The sequence below is a fragment of the Penicillium chermesinum genome, assembly GCF_028974085.1.
Source record: "Penicillium chermesinum strain IBT 19713 chromosome Unknown utg000003l:1.0-5111272.0:1.0-5115320.0, whole genome shotgun sequence".
Classification (NCBI taxonomy): Eukaryota; Fungi; Ascomycota; class Eurotiomycetes; order Eurotiales; family Aspergillaceae; genus Penicillium; species Penicillium chermesinum.
In genome coordinates this window covers 4,423,071-4,445,292 of record NW_026695313.1, presented here as the reverse complement: position 1 = coordinate 4,445,292, position 22,222 = coordinate 4,423,071, and the positions used below count along the sequence as shown (strand labels likewise).

The window sequence follows — 22,222 nt, the reverse complement described above, 5'->3', positions numbered from 1 at the left end:
ATTTTTCTTCGGTGGCAACCCGGGACCCTCCATTCCGAAGACAATTGGGGATCGGGAACCTGCAGGTGTCGCAGATTTCGGGCGTCAAAGATTTGGGACTCGCACTTGCAAGAGGCGGTAAAGATGGACAGCATGGCCACTGGCTGCTGCGTGCATAAGATTGATCGAGCTCAAGATAAGCATTTCTCGTTGTACCCCATAATCTTTCGATAGTGCCCTGCCCTTCCTGTCCAGCTACAGGACTGCACACCCTGTCCCATGCAAGGGATACGAATCCTTCCATTCACCCCATCCTCCCAAATCTCGTGGTGCCTGCAAGATCATCGCCCCGCAGTGGCTATGTGGAGCCTGGTGAAAAATTTCTCCCAGCGCCAATCGGGCCCCGCGACGCTAGCCTCACTTCAAGCCGTCCGAGGCATGTCCTTTTCTTCGGCAGAAATCTTTGGTGCTGGTGAGGCTGTAGCTTACGGTACAGTATTAAAACAGAAACTGGCTCTGGACCTCACTGCTTCGGAGAATTAGCTTGATAGGAGAGGCTGAAGAGGCATATTGTGCCGTTGCGATCTACCGCATGGCCCCGCCCTGGGCCCCTAGCCCTCCAATTACCTCATATTGCGTTGCCCACCGTACTTTTTTTTATACTCGTAATTATATCCTGCGACTACACTATTGCGCGGACCCTATAGGCTCTGCATTTGGGCATCATTACCGCAGAAAGCACCGCTTTCCGTGTAGGTTGGAAGTTTTCAGGGGAATTTTTCATGCATATATCGTCACATCGCAGCTAAAGTATTCTGAAGGGATCGATCGAGCCATTTCGGGGGAAAAAAAAACAAAAAAAAAAAAACATCCACAACTGTAGCCGGAATTGAGAATGTACACGTAACGCGAAGTCGCTATTCGGTACAGCTCAGGTCCCAGGGTAAGGAGAAATGCCGTTGGTTGATTGAGGCTCTGTTTTGGTTCGACCAAAAAAAGATAAACGCGATTTAGTTCGACTTGGAAGTGTTGGTGGTCGCGCATTCTCGTTGTTGCCGCTCGGCAGCGGCAGCTCGGCGGCAGCAGTATCCTCAGGATTCGCAGCAGTGCTCCCGTTGACAGGAAAATCAGTACTACTGGACGCTTCGGTCGCAGCAGCATCCAATGCTGAAGAGGCTCGGGCTCGTTCTACATTCTTCACTCCCTCCCGTATTTCTTCGGACGAGGCACCTTGAGGCGCAGTAGTCGTCAGTGTCTCCGTTGGGCGGATTTTACCCTCGGCGAACTCTTCATTCATCTTCTTAATTTCTTCTTCGGTCACTAGTCGTTCGTTCTCAAGGCGAACTTCACGACCACGCTTATGGCAGTACCACATGACGAAAAGAAGTACTGGATTCATGTAAGTTAGCGTCAAGGCTGTATTGATGACAGAGCTTACTTACTGAACAAGGCCAAGGACCATAGTACGTTCATACCCAGTACAGCCGGGAAACGAGCCCGCAAGAAGGCCATGATTGATCGGAGCATGCCCACGATGGCAGCAGGCTTGGTGACAAGCTCTTTGAGACTCGGAACGTTGATCCCCATCTTTTCGGCGGCTGCAGCAGCTTTGCCCACTTGCTCCATGTTGATCCCACTTGAGCTAGCTCGTTCACTAGCCACGGCTAGCATTTCAGGCGCGAGAGTCTCCGTCCACTTCTCGGGAAGTTTTTCAATAAGCTTTTGCATGAAACTGGGTAATTTAGTGTATGTATCTTGCAGTTGACGATTGCCATTTGTCAAGAGCATCTCCAGGTCATGGTATGCCGTCGGCACGCCATTTACCAGATCCTTGAAGATCAATTTGAATTTCCGCAATAGCTCCTGGGTTTCATCACTGACAGAGAAGACTCGGTTGTTGTCTGCAGCCAAATTCAATCTCTCAAGAATGTCCGTCATATCCTTCTGATCCTTCTGGCTATCTTCCCCATCGGAGGTACAAGATCCTGCGGTGGAGAAGGGCCTGTTTCGTTCGATCCTTTGTCTTGGTTCTCTTCTTGTGCTTTTTCTTTGCCCTTCCCCTTATCGTTTTCTTTAACATTGTCCTATGAAGAGTAAAGCGAGTTAGCAGCTTTCCATGAGCTTCCCAAAAAAAACCACATGCCTTCTTTGAGTCCGCGTTCTTACTCCAGAACATGCTGCTCCATCGCTTCTTCTTTTTCTCTGGCTCTGCTGTAGCTTGCTGTTTGATAGTCTCTGGTGTAGACTGCAGACTCTCCAGTTGGCTCGCTCTTCTTCCCTGCTCTCCCAATTCTTTTCCAAATTCCTCCACAGGTGATGCAGGGGGGGCAATGTCCTGCGTACTATCTTTCCGGGCCGGTTGTTGTACGCGCTCTGAATCCATTGCATTTGGGTTCTCAGGGGCTTCGAGGTTCTGCTCTTGTTGGGAAACGACTTTGCATAGGTAGGCTTCGTCGTCTTCGGTGAGAATAGGCTTCGGAGTCGGGGCAGCTTGCGACCGCCGGCGGTCCTTCATCTGGTTGAAATACTGCATCACCATGGTAGCGGTTGAGGAAGATATTCTTCTCGTTCAGGTTGACTGAAGAGATACTGTGAGGCCCTTGAAAGTTCAGATGAAACAAGCTCAGCGCGTAGTTCGGAGGCGGGAGCTTGGCAACGCGTCAACTGATAGGTCACTTGTATGGCGCTTGGTCTCAGGCTGCAAGCGTCAGGGGGATCAACGCTATAAATGCTAGGTCGAATCAATATATGCGAGCCCCTGGAGGGGAAAACAGTAGTTGGGTGATTTAACGAGTTGTTACTCACATGTGCCTGTTGAGTGTTTAATCGATGCGATGATATCATTCTACGCTGGTATGTGGGACGACCCCACACTCGTCAATCGCGGACCAAAACTGCGACACCGCCACATGTTGATGCACCGCCATTTAAGTGGCGTATACTGGCACAGGCAATCACTTTTCTATCCACAGGACCCTGAAAGGGAACTGTCGAAATGACTACTTCTGTACAATTCATGTACACTAGATGCCTAAATCTATATTGTGAAAATTACCATGACGAAATATCCCAAAGACAGTGGAAGAGACAATCCTGGATGGCTTTGAGGGGTACCACCCCGCAGCGCTATATATTTCGTGGTCATCGGCATCATCTTAGTACTACAACTTGACACAGTACAGCGACTAGTCAACCGACTCGCCTTAAGATTACGATACTATAGCACATTGTCGAGAAAGCCAAGGATCCGTGCGAAATAGTTGAATTTATCGTGTATGGGCCTTAGGGAAGCAGCGAAATATCAGATGCCTGAAACCACCGCATCACTTGGATCCTCGAGGCCGCGGGAGCACTGATCTCCAGCACAGTGATCTCCTCACCTCTGGCACCAGGATAAATGATCTATGGCCTGAGAATTACCCCAACAAGACTCCTGGAGAGTTTTTGACTCTCCTCGCACTGGGCTGGTCGCGCCATCCAATGAAGGACTTTTGCATGCACAGCACAGCCCCAGCACCTCCCGCCCGGACCCCACACCGCCAGGTGATTCGAGGCTGAAAGCTGACCAGCTGGCACTGCATCGCAAGCGTCCGCAACTGAAGACTTGAGGAACCATGGATCCTGTCTCTGCCTTTGGCTTATTCACGGGGCAGTCCAGGTATTGCAGGCTATTGCCTCGACAGTCAGCGGCCTGCGTCAGCTTACCGGGAAATTACGCGAGGCAGACCTCACTATCCAGTCGCTGATTCAGGAACTAAACTGTATTCGAACAGCGCTCTCAAGTTTGAAAGAATGGCTCCGTATACACCGCAATGGAAACAATGGGATCAAGTCAGACGAACTCGACCATGACCTGGCCGTCGCCATGGATGGATGCCGCGAGATTATGGAAATCTTGTACTATGAGGTGTTTGAACTGGTACAATGTGTAGAAGAATCCGGGGGGCTGGGCTTCAAGACCCGAATTAAGGTCGTTTGGAACGACGAATCGATGAGAGGGCACCAAGAGAAGCTACGGGCTCAAGTACAAGCATTGCAGCTTTTGCTTCAAGTCTGCCAATGGTAAGGATTGACCCACACTGAACACGTCTAGATAGCTCACAGTCGCAGTCATTCTTCGACAGAACAAGTTCGCTTGCTGAGGAGAGCGACCACCCGACAGATCATTGGTCGAGTTGCTGATGATACCGCGACCCTCAGATCTGGTCGTATGAGTCGTATGGGATCTATAAGCCGCGTAGGATCCGATCTGGACAACGTTTCCGAGAGCAGCAGCCGGCCGGCTATCAGCCACCGCAGTTTTGACTTCGATGCATCCGTCATGAATTCACCCGTCTACTTACGTGCAGTACAGCAGTGGACAAGTTCACATCTTCCGCTCCCATCACCGAGAGAAGATTTCCCAAAGGAACCAAGCATAAGCGCCGCTCAAAGCCGCAGAAGCGATACTGACGAGGGCTATGATAGCTTTGCCTCTGGATCCATCCATCAAGGACACTTTGACATGTCCCAATCTCAGGGGGACCTTCTTGCTCTACCTGACAGTCCATCGGGGCCAATCCACAGCAGAAGCGTTTCGCACACGCAAGCTCTCCAGCGACCACCTGCAAACACCATGCGAAGAAACCTTTCAGAGTCTCAAGTATCTTTTCGTTCCAACCAACAGTCACCGTTCAGAAGAGGCCGGTTTTCTAGTTTGGTGGAACGTATCAATACCGGTAGCCGGAGAAGCTTGGGAGGATCGTCCAAAAAGTCAACGAATTTGGCACCTAGTTCTACAGTCAGAGAAAGAGGGCATATATTACGCTCAAATTTTCACACCAGTATCGACCTTTCGAAAGACGGAGCGTCCGTGTCGCCATTAATTAAAGCTGCCCAAGGGGGCACGCGAACCGAAGTCGAAAGACTACTCGAACACGGCTATGACATTGAAGAACGTCATAATGCCTCGGGCCGGAACGCGCTTCTTGTTGCTGCCCACTGTGGAAAAGAGGACATCGTTGACCTATTAATTCAATGCGGCGCCCGGTTGAAGGTGACCGACGGATCTGGCGAAACAGCTCTCCATCTCGCAGCATCGCGGGGCCACTGGGAAGTGATAAAATTACTCGTTACCGAGAAGAGCCTGATTGAAATCCAGAATTTCAAAGGGAGGACCGCATTACGAGTGGCTGCAGATCATGGCCAGCCAGAAGCTGTTCAGGTCCTTCTTGAGAATAATGCTCTTGTTAACGCACGAGCGGAAAATCAGATGACAGCTCTCCATGCCGCTGCAAAACGAGGGGACCATGAAATCGTACAGTTACTCATATCACATGGTGCCGATATTGAAGCGAAGGATGGATCGATGATGACAGCATTACATTACGCTTGCGAAGAGGGGAATATGGAAGTCGTGAGAACACTCTTGGACTCTCGAGCGAACCTCGAAGCTCCAGGTCGAGATCGCAAGAATCCTCTGATATGCGCTGCACAAATGGGGAGAACTCAGGTCGTGGAGTACCTGGTCAAACGGAAAGCATCTACAAAAAGCGCTGATGATAGTGGGATGTCTGCGCTCCACTGGGCTTCTTATAATGGCCACGAAGACACCGTCCGACTCCTAAGCGAGAGGAAAGGAGCTCTCGAGACTGTGAACAATATGGGACGCACGGCCTTGCACCTGGCGGTCATGCAATCACAGTTTGCTGTTGTTGAATTACTGCAACGAAAGGGGGTACAATTGGAGACTCGCTGCCACACAGGACTGACAGCACTTCACTATGCTTGCATGGCGAATAGCTTTGAGATTACCCGCCTTCTTCTTTTGTCGGGAGCGGACATCGAAGCCTCGGAATCTGAGCACCAGCAAAGGCCGTTGCATATAGCTGCGGGCAGCGGATCAACGTATATTCTGGATCTTTTGTGTGATAAGGGCGCCTCCCTTCATGCTAGGAATGGCATCGGGGACAGACCGTTGTGTGTGGCTACCCGCTTTGGCCACGCTGAAGTTGTGCAAAAGTTACTTGACCGGGGATCTCCAATCTCGGAAAAGTTTGAACTTGGCTTTCGGGAGGACTCACCTTTGTGTCTTGCTGCAATGAAGGGTCACTTGAACGTTGCTGCATTATTAATCGAGCGTGGTGCAAACGTTCTCAAGGAAGACGAGTTGGGCTGGCAACCAATTCGATATGCTGCATACTACGGTCATCCGGAGGTGCTGGAGTTGCTTCTGTCCAATGATAAGATTCCGCCTACTACTTTACAAGATATGAAGCGATTGCCAGAAACCATTGGCTTTTCAGCCCAGGTACCCGAGTCGACCAAACGCCAAGTGCAGGCCATTTTTCTACAAACCTGTACACGCCCTATGTCTTTTGGTCAGACGAATTTGAGAACGATACCAAACACAATCGCACCAGCATGGAATATGCGTGATTCACTCCAAGTGATGCAACAGCAGGCTCCAGCAGAATTCAGTCGTCAACATACCTTTGAAGCAGGTGAATATTTCCTGCCCGAGCTGCCGGGCAGCTTGGAAATGGAACACCATAGCGACGTGGAAACTGCCGCTGTCAGCAAAATTACAACCTCCGAGTCAGACCCACCTATTCAGCAACCTCGACCTATCTCTGGTGACCGAATTGCAGCAATATTGAATGAGCCGCGTGGCGTATCACCACCGATCATAGCTCAACCGCGACGGAAAACCAGAACGAGAAACAGAAGCCGCTCCCATTCAAGGGAGGTGCCCCTAGTGTCTGCAACGTATACACCGATCGCTATTCCGTATCATACCAAAAGTGTGATAATGAATAGTCCGGAAGGTCTTCCAAAGCCAGTACAAAGCAATCCCACAGCAGCAGAACAGACTCCGCGAACACTCCCTTTGCAGGAATACTCCAGCACCGAGGCCGGCCCTCGTGTTTCTGAAGAGGAACATAGCGAAAGAGACTCGGACTCCGACTCCATTTCTTCGGTTTACACTGCACCCGATGGTGAAGTACGTTCTGATGTCGCTACGGGGGTAAGTAATCGGAATAGTATCCTAGAGATGGCATAATGTCCTACAAGGAGTATCTGTGATATAAAAAACGACCATCCGCTTTACCTGGTCAGAGGGATTTCCTACCTGGAATAGATGATCTCGTTGTGTACAGTGGAGATATCGGTCCACATTGCAACCCTAAATAAGGTATCATAGTAATAATGAAAGTCATTAGAGATAAAGCAAAAGCTCTCCAGCTTTCCATAGCCGCTACCATCATGGCGTATCTATCCTTTGAGGCTTCCATCAATCTTCGTGAGCTCAGTAGCAAGATTCCAGTCGTCCCCAGAGGTCAGATACCACGGCTGCGCAACAGCGCAGGGATGTCGATGTACCTCGTAGGGGACTCTTTCATGTTATCAGCTCGACGAGTAAACACAGCTTCTTTCAGCCCATCATCCGCATGCAAGACCTGCCAGAAAGGCTCTGAACAAGCGTAAGTGAACAGATCGAAAGCATCGGCCATGAAGTTGAGAAGCCACTCCTGCAAACCATTGTATGGTGGTTGAATGTCTTCCTCGAACGCAAGACTGGTTACTTCTAGTAAGAATCCTAGCTGACTTAGGCCAGGATAAGAGTTCCACGCGACTTGCAGCTTAAGAGTGATGTCCGCGATGAGCTCACGCATGTTATAGCGGCGTGCCTGTGCGTATAGATTGCCGAGCGAGATAATTTCGACCGATAGGTCTTCTGCGTCAGCCACATCTTTGAGTTCATAGGATCGCCCAATCCTGAGGATATCCCCGATAGACGTATCCGCAAAAAACAATGTCTTCAATGTCATCCTGGGCCTCGCGTGTAGTGACTATTGGTTGTATCAACCGCGGTGTAAACTCCTTGCTGGCGAGAAAAGAGCGCAATTTCCCGAGTTCCGGCTCACGAAGGCTGACGGTGGCTTCGAAAATAGCGAAAACCTCATCGGCAACTTCTTTCTGCAGGATAAAGCTTTCAATGACAGTCATCAAGTTCATCGTGAAGACCGTCGATGGTTGTTGTGCACTGGAATGGGCGGTCGCCTCCGCCTTGAAAGAGACATCGGTCCTGGGGAAGCTACTCGTAGCTACTACTGCTTTCGGCTTTGGCTTTCTCTTATGCAAAATGGGGTGTCTCTTAGGCGAGTTCTGTTTGTCTTTGATGGCAAAAAGATTCTTCTCCCCAGGGAAGCTCACGTGAACCACGTGCTCTGCTGTTTGGGTGGTCTTGTTGCGAGATGCGGAGAAAGATGACTGGGAGGCTGCAATCTTTGCTGGGGGATGCTCATCGGGTTCAGACCCTTCTTCTTGCTGCTGGTCTTCGTCAGAGTTCACCAGAGCTTCACAGCCCTCTGGCAAGACTAAAGATAACTCTCGGCTACGTTTGCCCTTGGTCTGCACTTCCAGGTCTGCCATAAGCTCCCAGAAGTGACAGGCAGGTTTTCCATTCGCAATCCGGTGGAGCTTTTTGAAGACGTCGGTTCCTTCACGGCCACTATCGTCCGAAAAGATGCGGGGAAGGGCTTCTTCGAGTTGAAATATGTCATGAACATTTGCCCATCGACTGTCAAAAGGTGAGAACATGAATTTGAATAATGGTACAACAACTTACTAGCTGTTGCGGCCTGGCATGTAGAGAGGGTAAGTTCGCTCAGCTGGTTTCACGCTCCAAATCCCATCGGTCGATTTCGCCTCCTGAGGACGTCGGTTCAAATGTTCGGCGGCATACGGTTCAGGCATGATAATCCCCAGCCAGATATCAGTTTTGTATCCTCGGCATGAGTTTTTAAAGCGGACGAGGTAAGCTTCGCCGGGCTGGAGCTCTCTCGTAAGAGTTGCCTTCCTCAGCCCAGCAACCAGTTGTGGTCCAAAAGGCATCTTGAAAGTGGTGAGATCAAGATATTTCAGATGAGAGAGGAAGTTGAATGCTTGATCGGGCAAGAGTATAAGTAAGAAGGAAGAATAGTAATAGTAGGTGAAAGGGTATCCAACTGTTAGAAGACCAGTAAGGTAACTGAAAAGGAAACGAAGAGAGGAGTCAAATAGGAAGAGAAGGAAGAAAGTGGAAGAAGAAAGGAATAGATGGAAGAGAGAAGTAGTAGGAGGAGAAAGGAAAGTGCATGCGAGAAAGAAAATAGAGATATGGGCTCAAGCAGGGGAAGAAATTCTGAGCGAGATGTGCGGAAGGACACAAGGAAAGAGGATGAAGGTATAGACTGAAGTTAAGGCTGTAGAAAGGGTTAGATCCTTCAGGCTTTTGTAAAGATACGGACTCTTCAAAAGAAGGAGCCGAGTGATTTAGAGTCTCGATCTAAGACGGAAGAAGAAATTACCTCCGCAAAGGCTTTCTCACATGAAGTCGCAGACGGCAACCATCTGACCAGTGACGAGGGCTGAATGGATTTGAGCAGGGATGATGAAGTAAGAGAAGGGAAGAATAGTGAAGGAATTCATGACCTCGGGAGCAGCTGGTCGTATTACGTCGGAGGTACCGGGCGATAGAGGTCAAAGCAAGTGGTGATGGGAAGGGAGACACGTGCTGAGTAGATCTCCTTTGCCCTAACAGGCGGTTCTCTAGAATGTATTAGCTTGGACTTGTACAGAGACTGCACTTTGGGAGATCTTTAAAGATTACTATCGTCTTGGCAACAGCCCAGCCTATGATAGACAAGATCAAATTGGTCGCCAGTCGGCATTCCGCCGATCTATCGAGTCTCCCGTGAAGCCAATAGAATCAACGTCTTCCAATGCCGATCATGCGACCTGCACCACCAATCGCGGGGCCTAATTAAGCGCCACCAGGTGACGCCCGTTTGGAAACCAGGCGGAAGCCTTGACACTCCCAATCAAATAGTGATTTGCGCCGCATGATACAGCAATTATCACCTGACTCAGCGTCTTAAATAGCGCTCGTGGCCCCCCCTCAGATTTCTTTTCTCTCACGCCTGCCAGAGTCGACAATCTGTGCACCGTGAGCCTCATCGAGCCTCACGAATGCAAAGCTATCATCCGTCGCTTCTTTCCGTCTCTTGATGAAACGGAGAATCTCGGAGGACTGCTTTCCAGACTCTCTCACACACTTGTGTGATCTGCAGCGTCGACGTCTTTCTTTTCGTGCTTTTTTGATGACCAACTCGTATCACTCCTTTTGATCGCTTAGGGTTCTTTCGCCGTCCGGTAAGTCTTTTGAGGTGGAACGTCGATGACGTCGATCGATCCGAATATCGCCATGTTCAAGCGCTCCTTTTCTTCGAAAAGCCGGGCGGGCAAGACCGTCAAGGCGAGTAAGAAGAGATACGACGACCAGGCGAAAGAGAAGATGCAGCAGAGCGCTGATAATGTGGACAACCCGTTGACGGGAAGGTACAAATCCGTATTCCTTTATATCGGCTAGATAATTAGAATGCAAGTCCTGATATTGTATGTCTTAATTAGTGCACTTACCAGTCCCATCACCACAATGGTCGTGGGTCAGGACCAGCGCCTGTTCGCAGCCCATGAAGATGTCTTGTCCATCTCACCCCACTTTCGCGCCGCTCTGAAGGAGATGTCTCTGGAAGGCGGCGCCAAGCAGCTAGCTTTGCCCGACGAGTGAGTCTTCTGAGCAGCGTTGATAACGGAGCACTTTCTTATTTATCAATCAGAGAGCCTGAGATATTGTCGTGTATCCTGGAGTTCCTGTACAAGGGGGACTATTACCCACGCCTGCTCCGTGGCAGACGTCGGGACTCTTGGTACCTCGAGGGCTCCCAGGATGACCACAAAGCCGGTGGCTATGAATCGAGCGAGCCGACAATCTTCCACTCTGGCGTGGGGGCTGTCGTGCTTCGGGACACGGTGGTGTACTGTGCAGCCGAGAAGTACGGCCTGGAAGATCTGAAGCGCATTGCTTTACGCAAGCAAGGCCTTCAGGTCGGAATTGCCGCGGATGTGATCTTGCGATCTGCTCGGTATGCGTATGACAACACGCCGGACTCCGACTCTCGCCTGCGCGCTCATTACCTGGCTCTCATTATCCGCAGTCGCAAGACCTTCAAGAGAAGTGGAACCATGCAGATGGAGATGGAGAATGGTGGCAAGTTATTCTTTGATCTGTTTGTGGCAATGTGCAATCACATGGATGACCTTGCGGAGATCCGGTAGGATCCCTTCAGCACCTCGTTATATCTGTCCAGCCTTGACTTTTGAGGTCCACCACTCACCTATCCCACTGCTCTTAACAGACTTAGATTGCTGATATTCTTGTCTTATAGCGCCACGCGGAGACCGCGACTGTTTTAGTCGTGCTATTGCCATGATCATTTGAATTGAACGACCGAGATTGTGATAGCAACGCGTTTTTGTTTTATTTGAACCAGAATGGCTACTGATCACGATTTGATTGAGTTTACTGTTTTTCTGCTTTGATAGCGAGCTTGACTTCTTCGTTTCTATCGAGGTTGGCCGCCATTCGATGGTTTGAATAAACCGCTCTATTCAATTTTTAATTGAATATCTGTCGCGTCATACTTTGCTGGTTATGATTATTCGCTGTTTTCTCCCTCTTGAGCTTCGACGTCATATCTGCTTACAATCTGTGCTGCTTCTCCCTTGTTGACTTGTCTTTGTCGCCACTCTTTGCCTCAACGGCCTTTCTCCACTTGTATGATGTTTAGCTTTGATTCGCTGTTATTGAGAAACAAGAAATGAGAAATACGGCCACCTCAAACATTCCCATGACGGTAGAACTCTCGGTGGTACCTCTACATGAGAAAGCCCTCTGATATTGGACGGACCGCCTGGCGCCACAGGCGGCTTCATGGGAGATAGACTGCGATCTGGAGGAACATGCGGTTTGTGGATTGACTTCGATTAGTACATAAAATTTGAATGATGAATGACGGTGTCAGCGCATGCGGATACGAATCGCTGGCCCGAGAAGTTGGCGCATTCGAGTCATCCAGGACAGTATCACGATGAAAGCGTCTGGAGAGCGACCGCTTGGAAAGCGAAAAACAGGATATCTATACATTTTGGTGAGGACTATTTACATCATATGGTACAGGTTCAGTCACGACCTTCAGTCAGGATTATGTCCCAAAGCTTCATCATGGACGGAATAAGTGAGGCCTTCAACCATGGCTATCGCGCCCTCCATATTGCCCTTATTGTACAAGAAGAGTCCCTGCAGTGCTGCAGCACTGGTGCTCTTTGATCGGTCAGCCTTGTGGCCTTGCTCATCCTCGATAAGACCGAACTGTTCCAGGCGTTCGAGGAACAATTTACGGTAAGACCCTGCAGGATCAATGTCTTCATAAAACCGATCCCATAGACGCCCGACCTGGTATCGCGTCACTTCGCCGAGGCGAACCGTCATATCCACACGGCCTGGCCGGACTAAGGCTTCGTCAAGTCGTTCAACGTGATTGGTGGTTAGGAAGACGATTCTCTCCTCAGCGCTAGCCACTCCGTCCAGAGCATTCAACAGACCTGAGAAGGTCACATTGGCCCCACGATAGCCATCTGAATCTGTTTGTGTGCGGCGGTTAGAGAATGCAGCATCCACATCTTCCAGCAGCACTAAGGTTCGATTCGGAACAATGGTCAAAAGATGATTCAGACGATCGTCAGTGAGACCTCGCTCACTAAGATTCAGGATTGCAATATCGTAGTCTAGTTCCCCTGCCAATGCTTGGATGAAAGAGCTTTTGCCTGTGCCGGGTGGGCCATACAACAGATAGCCCCGCCGGTATGGAATACCGCGATCATTGTACCATGACGAACTGCCAATAAAATCTTTGACATCTTCCACAATGCGCTCCTTCACTCCTTCGGCAAGGATGACAGACTCCAATGGACGCTTACGTCGCGGGTTTCCAAATGGTCGCCATTCTGTCCCCCAGCTATTATAGATTGTTGTCTTCCCTTCGTGGGACTTGGCGGCGTAGGCATGAGCCTCGGTAAAAAGCTCTTCGAAGATATGGCGGTGGGAGTAGAGGGTAGTTAGAGTGATTGTTTCCCATGGCTTTCCTGTTTGGATGTCACGAGACTTTGCTTCACGAACGCGATTGACAAAGACAAAAGCATTCTTATAGCGAAGGACGTGCTTCCCAGGGCCAGGTACTAGCGAAAAGTGTGTATGAATCGCCCCGTTCGAATGTTCGACTTTTTGAGTTTGAATGGAGAGGTGACGCATGCCCGGCGTCATCTTGTTGAGAAAGCGATCGACCAAGCCCTGATTAGTCGCAGCACGCGTCGCACCTAGTTGCGACTGCTGATATAATGTCATCCAGTGGAGGAACCACGGATAAGAATCGTCTTTGATACTGATTTCGACATCGACCAGCATGCGACGACGTACCAGAGCCGCGCCCTGGCGGAGCCCTCGTTGCGCAAATGTTAAACCCGCGCCTAATCCTGCAAGTCCAAACCCCTACCACAGAATTGTTAGTTCCCATGGCCGATTTTCTCTACTTTCGCAAGGGGTACAACTTACAGCTGTGAACAAGGGATTTGTAGTCAGTTGGGACCAAAGGCTGCCGTCGCCCTTTTGGCCCGCCTGTTGTGCTGCCTGGAGGGCCTCAGTCCTCTGCTGGAGGATGAGGTCCCCCGCAGACGCAGGGTTGACGCCATTTGGCTCCATGCCGGTGAGGTGACTGGAGTTGATGGAAATCGAAAGTTATGCGCGATAAGAACGAGAGATACCGGAAGTACAACGGGCCGATAGCGGCCTGACTTCAGTCCGACCATGAGGTCAAGCCAACCACGAGGCTGACTTCTGAAGACTACCATAGAGTTCGCTTTCGAGCTTATTATTCCGTCATGCTCGTGTGCTTGCTTACGGCCCCATGCACCTGGGTGGACCGGGTTTCATGTATCAATCATGCCGCCGGGCAGATGGGAGCCGCTCGGAGATATGTGGAATACCTCCGCTGAAACCCCGGACTAGGGTTTTTTTTTCTCTGCTCTCTCCGGTTTTCCTCCCAATCACAACGCGCCCAGCCTGTGAATGGTTGGCGTAGCGTCGGAATCCGAGGGCACAGGTTGCATATCTTAAAGCTCGGATTCCCCCTCCAGCTACGATGCGCGGGTTACTGTCTCGTCTTGCAGTTCGCGCAACATCGCGTGTCCATATACCGAGTCGTATGATGGGGTCAACTACAACACAAGTGCTCTACGCACTAACTGTCGCTACATCTCCAAAGCGGCCCGTGCCAGAAGATGCCGCATTGAAAAGTCACCACGCAGCGTCTGGTTTTAGGAATCCTTGGGAGTAAGCCAAACCCATGTTTTCAAGGTTTTCTCTAGCGTTGATGGCATGACACTAACCGAGGTTGAATGACAGTTCTTGGCGCGACGTGAATTTTGCCAGTTTGCTGGAAGTCGTTTGGTGAGCCAATACGCGACCGTGTTCAAGTATCTTTTCTAACAATTGCTCTTTTTTTTTTAGGCGTCGCATTACTGGTAAAGCCAATGTCCCCGATGCTAAGTCCCCCGGCATAAAGGTTCGCAAACCCGAATTTCTCACGACTCGGAACCACTCGAAGTTACGCGCAACATGGCTGGGACATGCCTGTTACCATGTCGAATTTCCAAGTGGCCTGCGAGTGCTTTTTGACCCTGTTCTTGAAGAACATTGCGGTCCTTACAATCTGCTGGGCCCCAAACGTTTTACGGAGGCGCCTTGCAAACCCGAGGATATTCCAGTGATTGACGCTGTGGTCATCTCGCACAACCACTATGATCATTTATCGTACCATACTGTGTCAGCTTTGGCGAAGAAGCACTCTAATTGTCACTTTTTTGTCCCATTAGGTAACAAGCAATGGTTCGAGCGTTGCGGAATCGAGAAAGTCACCGAATTGGACTGGTGGGATGAGTGTGATGTGACACTTTCCCCCTCATCTCAAGAGGGAACAAAGGTGGAAGCAGCAGGTGAGGCCAATTCTTCGACTGCGGATATCAAAGCACGTTTCAGCTGTTTGCCCTGTCAACATGTCTCGGCTCGTACCCCCTTTGATCGGAACAAGACTCTGTGGTGCTCCTGGGCAATTGAGTCAGAGGGCAGCAAGGTCTACTTTGCAGGGTTCGTTCTATCGAATTTTCCATTCGGCGAGAAAAAAAAAATGCTAACTATTGACCAGAGATACCGGGTATCGACCCGTTCCGAAGCTCCCCGAAGGCGAAGATGATCATGATTCTAAGTATGACTTCCCAGTATGCCCTGCATTCAAACAAGTGGGCGAATACCGTGGCCCGTTCGACCTGGGTCTCATTCCTATCGGGGCTTATGCTCCTCGATACGTATGGAGCTCTGCACACGGAGACCCGCACGATGCGGTTTCTATTTTCAAGGATACTAAGTGCAAGAAGGCGCTTGGCATCCACTGGGGTACCTGGGTTCTGACCGAAGAAGATGTCTTGGAACCGCCCCAGAAGCTGAAGACGGCTCTCAGAAGATTCGGGTTGCCTGAGACTGGAGTCTTCGATACGGTCGATATCGGAGAGAGTAGAGAATTTGATACGGAATAGCTGCATAGCATGATCCGATGGTGCGCGAGTGATATCACCCTTGGCTAGCACATAGATGGTGGACAATCTTGGGGGTGCCTGTACGATATGCAATATCTTCCGCTCAATCCAAAAGACCTGAAAAGTTCCAGCCATACAACTACCTTAATTATCATATCCAGATCAACAATCTCATCTTAAACGAATGATAAATATCAAATTGTAGAAATCCCATAGCCCGGATCTTCTGGCGGTATAGATCTGTTTGTCTGGTTTGTTTTTCCCAATCAGGCTTAGTGCGGCGAGAGCTCCCACTTTGGAAATTTGGGATGCGGGCAACTTCCAACGCGGATCCAAGTTGGTTCTCTCTACCTATCGGGAGGTTCTGTATTTGATCTGACTTGAGCCCGCTTCATTTCCCTCTTTTATCCATCCCTCAAACCAACGCCAAAATGCAGGCTCCGGTGGTGGTGATGAGTGTGTACCCCTCCCTTCTCCGTGCCCCCGACGTTTTGCTAACATATGCTTTCTCCTGAATAGACACCAATGCCGGTGACCGCCAGGTTGGTCGCCGGGCGCAGCTCTCCAACATCACTGCGGCTAAGACGTACGTCCGATTATCCTTGCGTTGCAATCTATGCGGTGTAGCTGGAAATTAATTGCTGGTGCTATTAGTGTGGCCGATATTATTCGATCATGTCTCGGTCCCAAGGCCATGCTGAAGATGCTGCTCGACCCAATGGGTGGTATTGTCCTGACCAACGACGGTCACGCTATTCTTCGCGAGATTGAAGTTTCGCATCCTGCGGCCAAGAGTATGATCGAGCTCAGTCGTACCCAGGACGAGGAAGTCGGGGACGGTACCACCACCGTCATTATTTTGGGTATGAACGCGCACCCTGCCCAGAAAGAGGATGAAGCTAATGATATTTCAGCCGGTGAAATGCTCGCACAGGCCCTTCCTCAGCTCGAACGAAACATCCACCCAGTCGTCATCATCTCCGCCTTCAAGCGTGCCCTCGCCGATGCCCTGAAGATTGTGGAAGAGGTTTCAACCCCCGTCGATATCCACGATGATAAGGCTATGTACTCGCTGATTGAGTCGTCTATTGGAACCAAGTTTGTCTCACGCTGGTCTGAGCTCATGTGCAGCTTGGCCCTGAGCGCTGTGCGAACTGTCTCTTTCGACGTTGGAGGTGGAAAGCAGGAAGTGGATATCAAGCGCTATGCTCGTATTGAAAAGATTCCAGGTGGACAGATCGAGGATTCTGAAGTGATTGATGGTGTGATGGTCAACAAGGATATTACCCACCCTAAGATGCGAAGGAGAATTGAAAACCCCCGCATCCTCCTGCTCGACTGCCCCTTGGAGTACAAGAAGGGTGAATCTCAGACCAACATTGAGGTATCAAAGGAGGATGACTGGAACCGAATTCTTCAGATTGAGGAGGAACAGGTGAAGATTATGTGCGATGCCATCTTGGCGTTCAAGCCGGACGTCGTTATCACAGAAAAGGGTGTTTCTGGTAAGATCGGTTCCTATGCCTTGAGGTCATTGCAGCCTGTCTAATCTAATTCTTTTTTGTTTAGATCTTGCACAGCACTTCCTCATGAAGGCTAACGTCACTGCCCTCCGCCGTGTTCGAAAGACCGATAACAACCGTATCGCACGAGCCACCGGTGCCACCATTGTCAATCGTGTTGAGGATCTCCAAGAATCGGATATCGGTACCCGCTGTGGTCTATTCGAGATTGAGAAGATTGGTGACGAGTACTTTACATTCATGCGAAAGTGCAAGTCCCCCCAAGGCCTGTACTATTCTGCTGCGTGGACCCTCCAAGGACATCCTGAACGAGATTGAGCGTAATCTCCAGGATGCCATGTCTGTGGCCCGTAACGTGATCTTCCACCCCCGTCTTTCGCCCGGTGGTGGTGCCGTCGAGATGGCAGTTTCTGTCAAGCTCAGCCAACTAGCTCGCTCTATTGAGGGTGTTGAGCAGTGGCCCTACAAGGCTGTCGCAGATGCCATGGAGGTTATTCCCCGCACATTGGCCCAGAACGCCGGTGCCAGCCCTATTCGTCTGCTTACTCGCTTGCGGGCTAAGCACGTTGAGGGTCACACTAACTGGGGTCTCAATGGCGAGGCTGGCACCCTGGTGGACATGAAGGAATACGGTGTTTGGGAACCCGAGGCTGTCAAGCTTCAAAGTATCAAGACCGCTGTTGAGGTAAGCCATCTATATAAAACCCGACTTCCTGAAATTACCTTGCTAACTGAAACCAGTCCGCATGCTTGCTTCTCCGTGTTGATGATATTTGCAGCGGTAAGTCGGCACAACAGGCCGGTGCTGGAGGCGGCGGTGAAGAGTAATAGGCTCGCACGACCAAAAAAAAAGATGATTTCATGGACCTGAGGTCCGTACATAATGCTTACGACTACCTCTGGGTACTACTTGTCTGTATGAATATCCAAGACCAAACTAAACTGTCTCATGGGTATCTTTGAATCATATTAGAGAAATATCGTACAAACTGACCTTGTAGAGGGATCTTGGAAAAAGGTCTAGTCATCATCATGAATAATCAAACCCTGGGCTTCCTCCTGCCGAGCTTCTTCCTGTCGAGCTTCCTCATTCTGGGCTTCGTCTTTTTGCGCATGCTCATCCCCAGAGCCCTCTGTGCCACCCATTGGGCGACGCGGCGCCACTGAGGGCTTAGAAGCCTGGTCTGTCTCGCCTACATTTGCAGCAGAATTCTTCTTGTTCGCACCCGCGCGCCTCTTCTCCCGGCGGCGCCGGTTCTTCGCGGTCTTCTCTTCCTCTTTGCGCTTAATCTCATCGCGCTCCTTCTGCCACTTGGCGTCGTTTTCCGCTTTTTCGACCTCCGCCTGCATCATAGCCAGTCTTTCCTCTTCGCGCCGGCGGCTGGCCTTGTAAACGTGGAATTCGCCGGAGCCTGCACCGGCCGATGAACCTTGTACATTTGGGACAATTTCTGGTGGAGGCGGGAGGCCAGTGGCGCGTTTCTTAGCACTGGGGAACTGGATCTCTTTGGAAGGGTCTTTAAATAGGTTCTCGATTTCGGCGGCTTGTTCGCCATAGCGGTCCAGGGCCCGTCGCTTATTGGGCCTCTGGTTGCGGGGGTTCGCGCTGGTAGGGATCGACTCGGGGCCCGGCTCAGACATCTTGCGACAGACGAATAGCGGCTTCGTCCCTTTTTTGGGGCAATTGATAGAGCTTGCTGGGCTTGGTGAAGCTTGTAGGGTTTGTGAGTCACGTGAATGAGAAAGGTGAGGCAGTTTGGAAGGCCTGGGGCTGAAGTATGTCACGTTTCGAAAGGTCGGAAGGTCGAAAGGTCGAGGATGCAGTACCTGGCTTTCCTTCAGGCGGGAATCGATAGGTCCCACCAGTCCTACCGCCTTGTTAGCTCGTAACACAGTGGTTTGAGGATATTTGGATTATTTCAAAAGATTGTCTGCACATGTCAGAAAAGGCATGCTTCAATGAAAAAACTTGCCCAGGACTATGAGATCTGTTTCCAGATTCGGCAGTTGCAAAGGTCCTGCTTCATCCAGATGTCCATAGGATTTTCTGCCCGCCAAACCCAACCGCCTTACAATTTGCGACAAAAAGGTGCAGCACTGCGGGCGCTAGCACTGACGCTAAGCCCTTGAAGGACATCGAACTATATCTTTTGAGTCCAGACATAAAGAGATGAAAAGAGGTTTGTCTAGTTTTATTGACCGTAGCTGTTGTGCCTAGCCATTCAAATAAAGTGCTTAATTGTGAATTTCTTGAGCTAACAAGTGTTTTTTGACACAATGCCTTCGCCTGCGTTAGTAGGTTCAACATCCAAGAAGCAATTCATGTATGCCTTCTACACTTCTTGAACATGGTAGACACATCTTAGGACCCCAAGGTATTGCCAAGGGAGACAGACCATACAATTTGGATTTTATCGCATGCATAATAAATGAAGACTATCTTGCTATTTGTATAATGAAGCGGGAAGCACTCAAGCTAACAAGGTGAGCCCGTCTCTCAATGCGCATTATGATCAACCAATTTTAGATTCTCCTGCTCAGGCGCGGCCTTCTCATATTCTGGAGTAATGGAGGCTCCTATACGAGGACCTTTCATGATACCTGCTCCTCCCTTTCGACCAAGCCATGCCAAGTAGCAATTCCACGGAGACTGTGGACTACTACCATTGATGCATCGACAAAATCGAGTAAGTCCGTAGGTGTAACTAGACCCTTGTGGTCTGGGGACAGAGCAATTCCTAGATCTGCTAATTAGTCGTCCTTCGTGAAACTCTTCCGCTGGCTTCCACTGGAGGGGTCGCTTAGTCGTCGGTCAGTCGTCGTTCTTCACTGTTTGCTTTTTTCCCGAATAAATCTCTCGTTCGCTCCTCCATCTACCTGAGGAGCTTGTTTTCCTACTCTTTCTTCCTAATCCAACATAATCTCCAATCAGCTTTGATTGCCATTCTGCTTCTTTTCTTTGATATCTCCTACTCTCGATTACGATTGACGAGATGCCTTATCGCTTTGGTAAGTGATGAAGATCCTATTTGCGATGATTCCAGCCCGTGCATGGAAAAGGACCCTCCTGCCTCGCCCTCCCCATATACCAACTGTCTTCGAGTCAACACGTGCTTAGGGGTGTTTCGGGTCTCATGACACGCTGGCTATCAAGATCAGGCTTGCAAACACCTTGGAAATTGTGCTTCACCACACTCCTATATGCCTCATACCATGGAAACATTCTTTCCTCTTTGAACAGAAACAGCTAATAAGTTCTCCAGACGTGGCTCTCACGAGCCATGCCCGCTGCATGAACTCGGAGTGCCAGAACAAGGGCGAGAACATCACCCGGGGATCTCTTCGTTGCGGGACTGCGATCCGAATCAAAGGGGTCAGATATTTCTCTTGGCGCCACTGGTAAGCTCAACTCATACCATGATATACAAATTGCGAGATGAGCAAGCTGACAACATCCCAAGGGGCTGTGTAACTCCTCTCGTGGTAGCTACTATCACGCAGGAGTGGGTCGAGGCCTCGAATGGCCCCGTCAACCCCGACCTCCTGGAGGGCTGGGATGAATTGACCGAGGACGAGCAAGCCAAGGTCATTCGTGCCATCATGAATGGCCGAGTCGACGACACCGACTGGCGTGGCGTAAGTTTGAATTCCCACTCATGGGAGTCTTTACCCCAGGGTACTGCTCTTATGTTGACAGTACGTTATTGACGAATTTAGGACCCCGAGATGAACGTGATCGGGGCCGTGGGCTTCCGTAGCAAGAAGTCAAAGACTGAGGCTCCCCCCAAGAAAGCAACGGGGAAGAAGCGAGCGCGGGGTGCTTCTCCGACTGAGGAAGATGGTGAGCCCTCGTCGAAGTCCGCTCGTAGGGGTCGCGGTCGGGGTCGTGGCGGCGGCCGTGGCAGTCGTGGGGTTTGTGGTGACCCCAAGGAGGCTGCATAAAGATATCGAGCCCATCGTGGTATTCGGGGGAGAAAGTAACCTCTATAAAGAAGTGAGAGAGCACAGTCTCGGTTTCACTTTGTTCCCTCCCCCCCTTTTTGAGCCTCAGCCTCCGCAGCAAGGACCTTTTAGAGGCCGCTCTAGCCCCCATTAATTGTAGGAAGTAAAGCCAACTAGAAGTAAGAGAGTTGCTATTTGCTACCAGGCACCTTAAGCATGGAGTCGAAACTTTGCCTAACCGCTTACCCTTCCGCGGTCTTGGGTATTTAGTCGCCACAGCTATCCTAATCTCCAGGGTTTTGTAGGTTACGCAGCCACCCATTACAAGATTCATCCATAAAGTCGTCGATCCATTGTCTTTTCCTCCCTTTCATCCTCTACCGTCTGGAAGAAGGTCCATTTGCACTGTCTTGCCACTGTTCATATTCCTCTTAAGGGCTCGACCCTTAAGGGGCATTGATCTGGCTCTGTATTGATAGCACCTCGGTGATCTGGTGCATCCGGTACCGAGCGTCCATGATCTCCCAGTGGGCCTTCCTGAGATGTCACAAGGCTATTGATATGCACGATATCAGGGCGGGCTGGGCCCCTGGCCATATGTGTATTGTCAGCAACGAAGCCGCGGACGCCCTTGCGGATGAGGGCTGCCGCCAGGCACCCCAAAAGAGCGCAGAGGCACAGCCACAGTAAGCGGTATACGGTCGATTTTTCAGGCCTATAGACTCGCCGCACAATCGGAATGGTGGGAACGAGCTTAGCAGCCCTTATCCACCTGGTACAGACGCTGACAGCTGGAATATAAGGTAGCGTGCCTACCCGCGCTCTACCTGCCCAAGCATATCCTATACCGGCTTCTAGCCCTGCGATCCTTGCACGGGGACTTTGACTGGCATCACCGGCGTTTAGCGCACGCCGCCAGCCCCCCTGGGCATTAATGAATACTAATACTACTACTACTATTCCTCTTACCACCACTTCATATTTCTCTTACCACCACTTCATATTCCTCTTACCATCAATTCATATCTCCTTGAGCAGTTAGGATTTTCCGAATTACGTTGAACCTGTGAACCATTATCCTGGGCTAATTTTCCGTCAACTGAGCCAGTATACTTGGGTCAATCAAGCTAAAATGGGTTGATGGAAGTATCAAGGAACCAGGCATGGCATGGGAGCCACGTCGATCAAAACGGTTCTTACCGGGCTCGCCAATTTTGACCCAATACAATGCCTATACCCGGCTATAGTCCTCGAAATAGGACACTCAG

The 22,222-nt window shown here is 50.3% G+C and overlaps 9 protein-coding genes across 9 annotated transcripts; 5 read left to right on the top strand and 4 right to left on the bottom strand.

Moving 5' to 3' along the window:
• Nucleotides 1-910: 910 nt before the first annotated feature.
• N7468_004635 (uncharacterized protein) lies at nucleotides 911-2,518 on the bottom strand (the record flags this gene model as incomplete). Its single annotated transcript, XM_058473932.1, has 3 exons — nucleotides 911-1,368; nucleotides 1,422-1,964; nucleotides 2,146-2,518. The coding sequence occupies 3 exons, from the start codon at nucleotides 2,516-2,518 to the stop codon at nucleotides 911-913; spliced, it is 1,374 nt and encodes a 457-aa protein (XP_058332935.1).
• A 941-nt stretch (nucleotides 2,519-3,459) lies between these two features.
• On the top strand, nucleotides 3,460-7,044 carry N7468_004634 (ankyrin repeat protein; the record flags this gene model as incomplete). The annotated part of the gene is made up of 4 exons (XM_058473931.1): nucleotides 3,460-3,522; nucleotides 3,638-4,041; nucleotides 4,090-6,985; nucleotides 7,033-7,044. 4 exons carry the CDS (start codon nucleotides 3,460-3,462, stop codon nucleotides 7,042-7,044), a joined length of 3,375 nt encoding a protein of 1,124 aa, XP_058332934.1.
• A 254-nt stretch (nucleotides 7,045-7,298) lies between these two features.
• Nucleotides 7,299-8,856, bottom strand: N7468_004633 (uncharacterized protein; the record flags this gene model as incomplete). The annotated part of the gene is made up of 3 exons (XM_058473930.1): nucleotides 7,299-7,791; nucleotides 7,829-8,542; nucleotides 8,591-8,856. The coding sequence occupies 3 exons, from the start codon at nucleotides 8,854-8,856 to the stop codon at nucleotides 7,299-7,301; spliced, it is 1,473 nt and encodes a 490-aa protein (XP_058332933.1).
• A 1,324-nt stretch (nucleotides 8,857-10,180) lies between these two features.
• N7468_004632 (BTB/POZ domain-containing protein) lies at nucleotides 10,181-11,121 on the top strand (the record flags this gene model as incomplete). Its single annotated transcript, XM_058473929.1, has 3 exons — nucleotides 10,181-10,341; nucleotides 10,414-10,569; nucleotides 10,623-11,121. 3 exons carry the CDS (start codon nucleotides 10,181-10,183, stop codon nucleotides 11,119-11,121), a joined length of 816 nt encoding a protein of 271 aa, XP_058332932.1.
• Nucleotides 11,122-12,037: 916 nt separating this feature from the next.
• On the bottom strand, nucleotides 12,038-13,600 carry N7468_004631 (bifunctional AAA family ATPase chaperone/translocase BCS1; the record flags this gene model as incomplete). The annotated part of the gene is made up of 2 exons (XM_058473928.1): nucleotides 12,038-13,390; nucleotides 13,454-13,600. 2 exons carry the CDS (start codon nucleotides 13,598-13,600, stop codon nucleotides 12,038-12,040), a joined length of 1,500 nt encoding a protein of 499 aa, XP_058332931.1.
• Nucleotides 13,601-14,039: 439 nt separating this feature from the next.
• Nucleotides 14,040-15,489, top strand: N7468_004630 (uncharacterized protein; the record flags this gene model as incomplete). The annotated part of the gene is made up of 4 exons (XM_058473927.1): nucleotides 14,040-14,230; nucleotides 14,303-14,347; nucleotides 14,408-15,043; nucleotides 15,102-15,489. 4 exons carry the CDS (start codon nucleotides 14,040-14,042, stop codon nucleotides 15,487-15,489), a joined length of 1,260 nt encoding a protein of 419 aa, XP_058332930.1.
• Nucleotides 15,490-15,920: 431 nt separating this feature from the next.
• Nucleotides 15,921-17,840, top strand: N7468_004629 (chaperonin-containing T-complex subunit CCT3; the record flags this gene model as incomplete). The annotated part of the gene is made up of 6 exons (XM_058473926.1): nucleotides 15,921-15,945; nucleotides 16,009-16,075; nucleotides 16,144-16,994; nucleotides 17,059-17,239; nucleotides 17,268-17,697; nucleotides 17,754-17,840. The coding sequence occupies 6 exons, from the start codon at nucleotides 15,921-15,923 to the stop codon at nucleotides 17,838-17,840; spliced, it is 1,641 nt and encodes a 546-aa protein (XP_058332929.1).
• Nucleotides 17,841-18,032: 192 nt separating this feature from the next.
• On the bottom strand, nucleotides 18,033-18,653 carry N7468_004628 (PRKRIP1 family protein; the record flags this gene model as incomplete). Its single annotated transcript, XM_058473925.1, has 1 exon — nucleotides 18,033-18,653. The coding sequence occupies one exon, from the start codon at nucleotides 18,651-18,653 to the stop codon at nucleotides 18,033-18,035; it is 621 nt and encodes a 206-aa protein (XP_058332928.1).
• Nucleotides 18,654-20,429: 1,776 nt separating this feature from the next.
• Nucleotides 20,430-20,954, top strand: N7468_004627 (uncharacterized protein; the record flags this gene model as incomplete). Its single annotated transcript, XM_058473924.1, has 2 exons — nucleotides 20,430-20,648; nucleotides 20,730-20,954. 2 exons carry the CDS (start codon nucleotides 20,430-20,432, stop codon nucleotides 20,952-20,954), a joined length of 444 nt encoding a protein of 147 aa, XP_058332927.1.
• Between the last annotated feature and the right edge of the window lie 1,268 nt (nucleotides 20,955-22,222).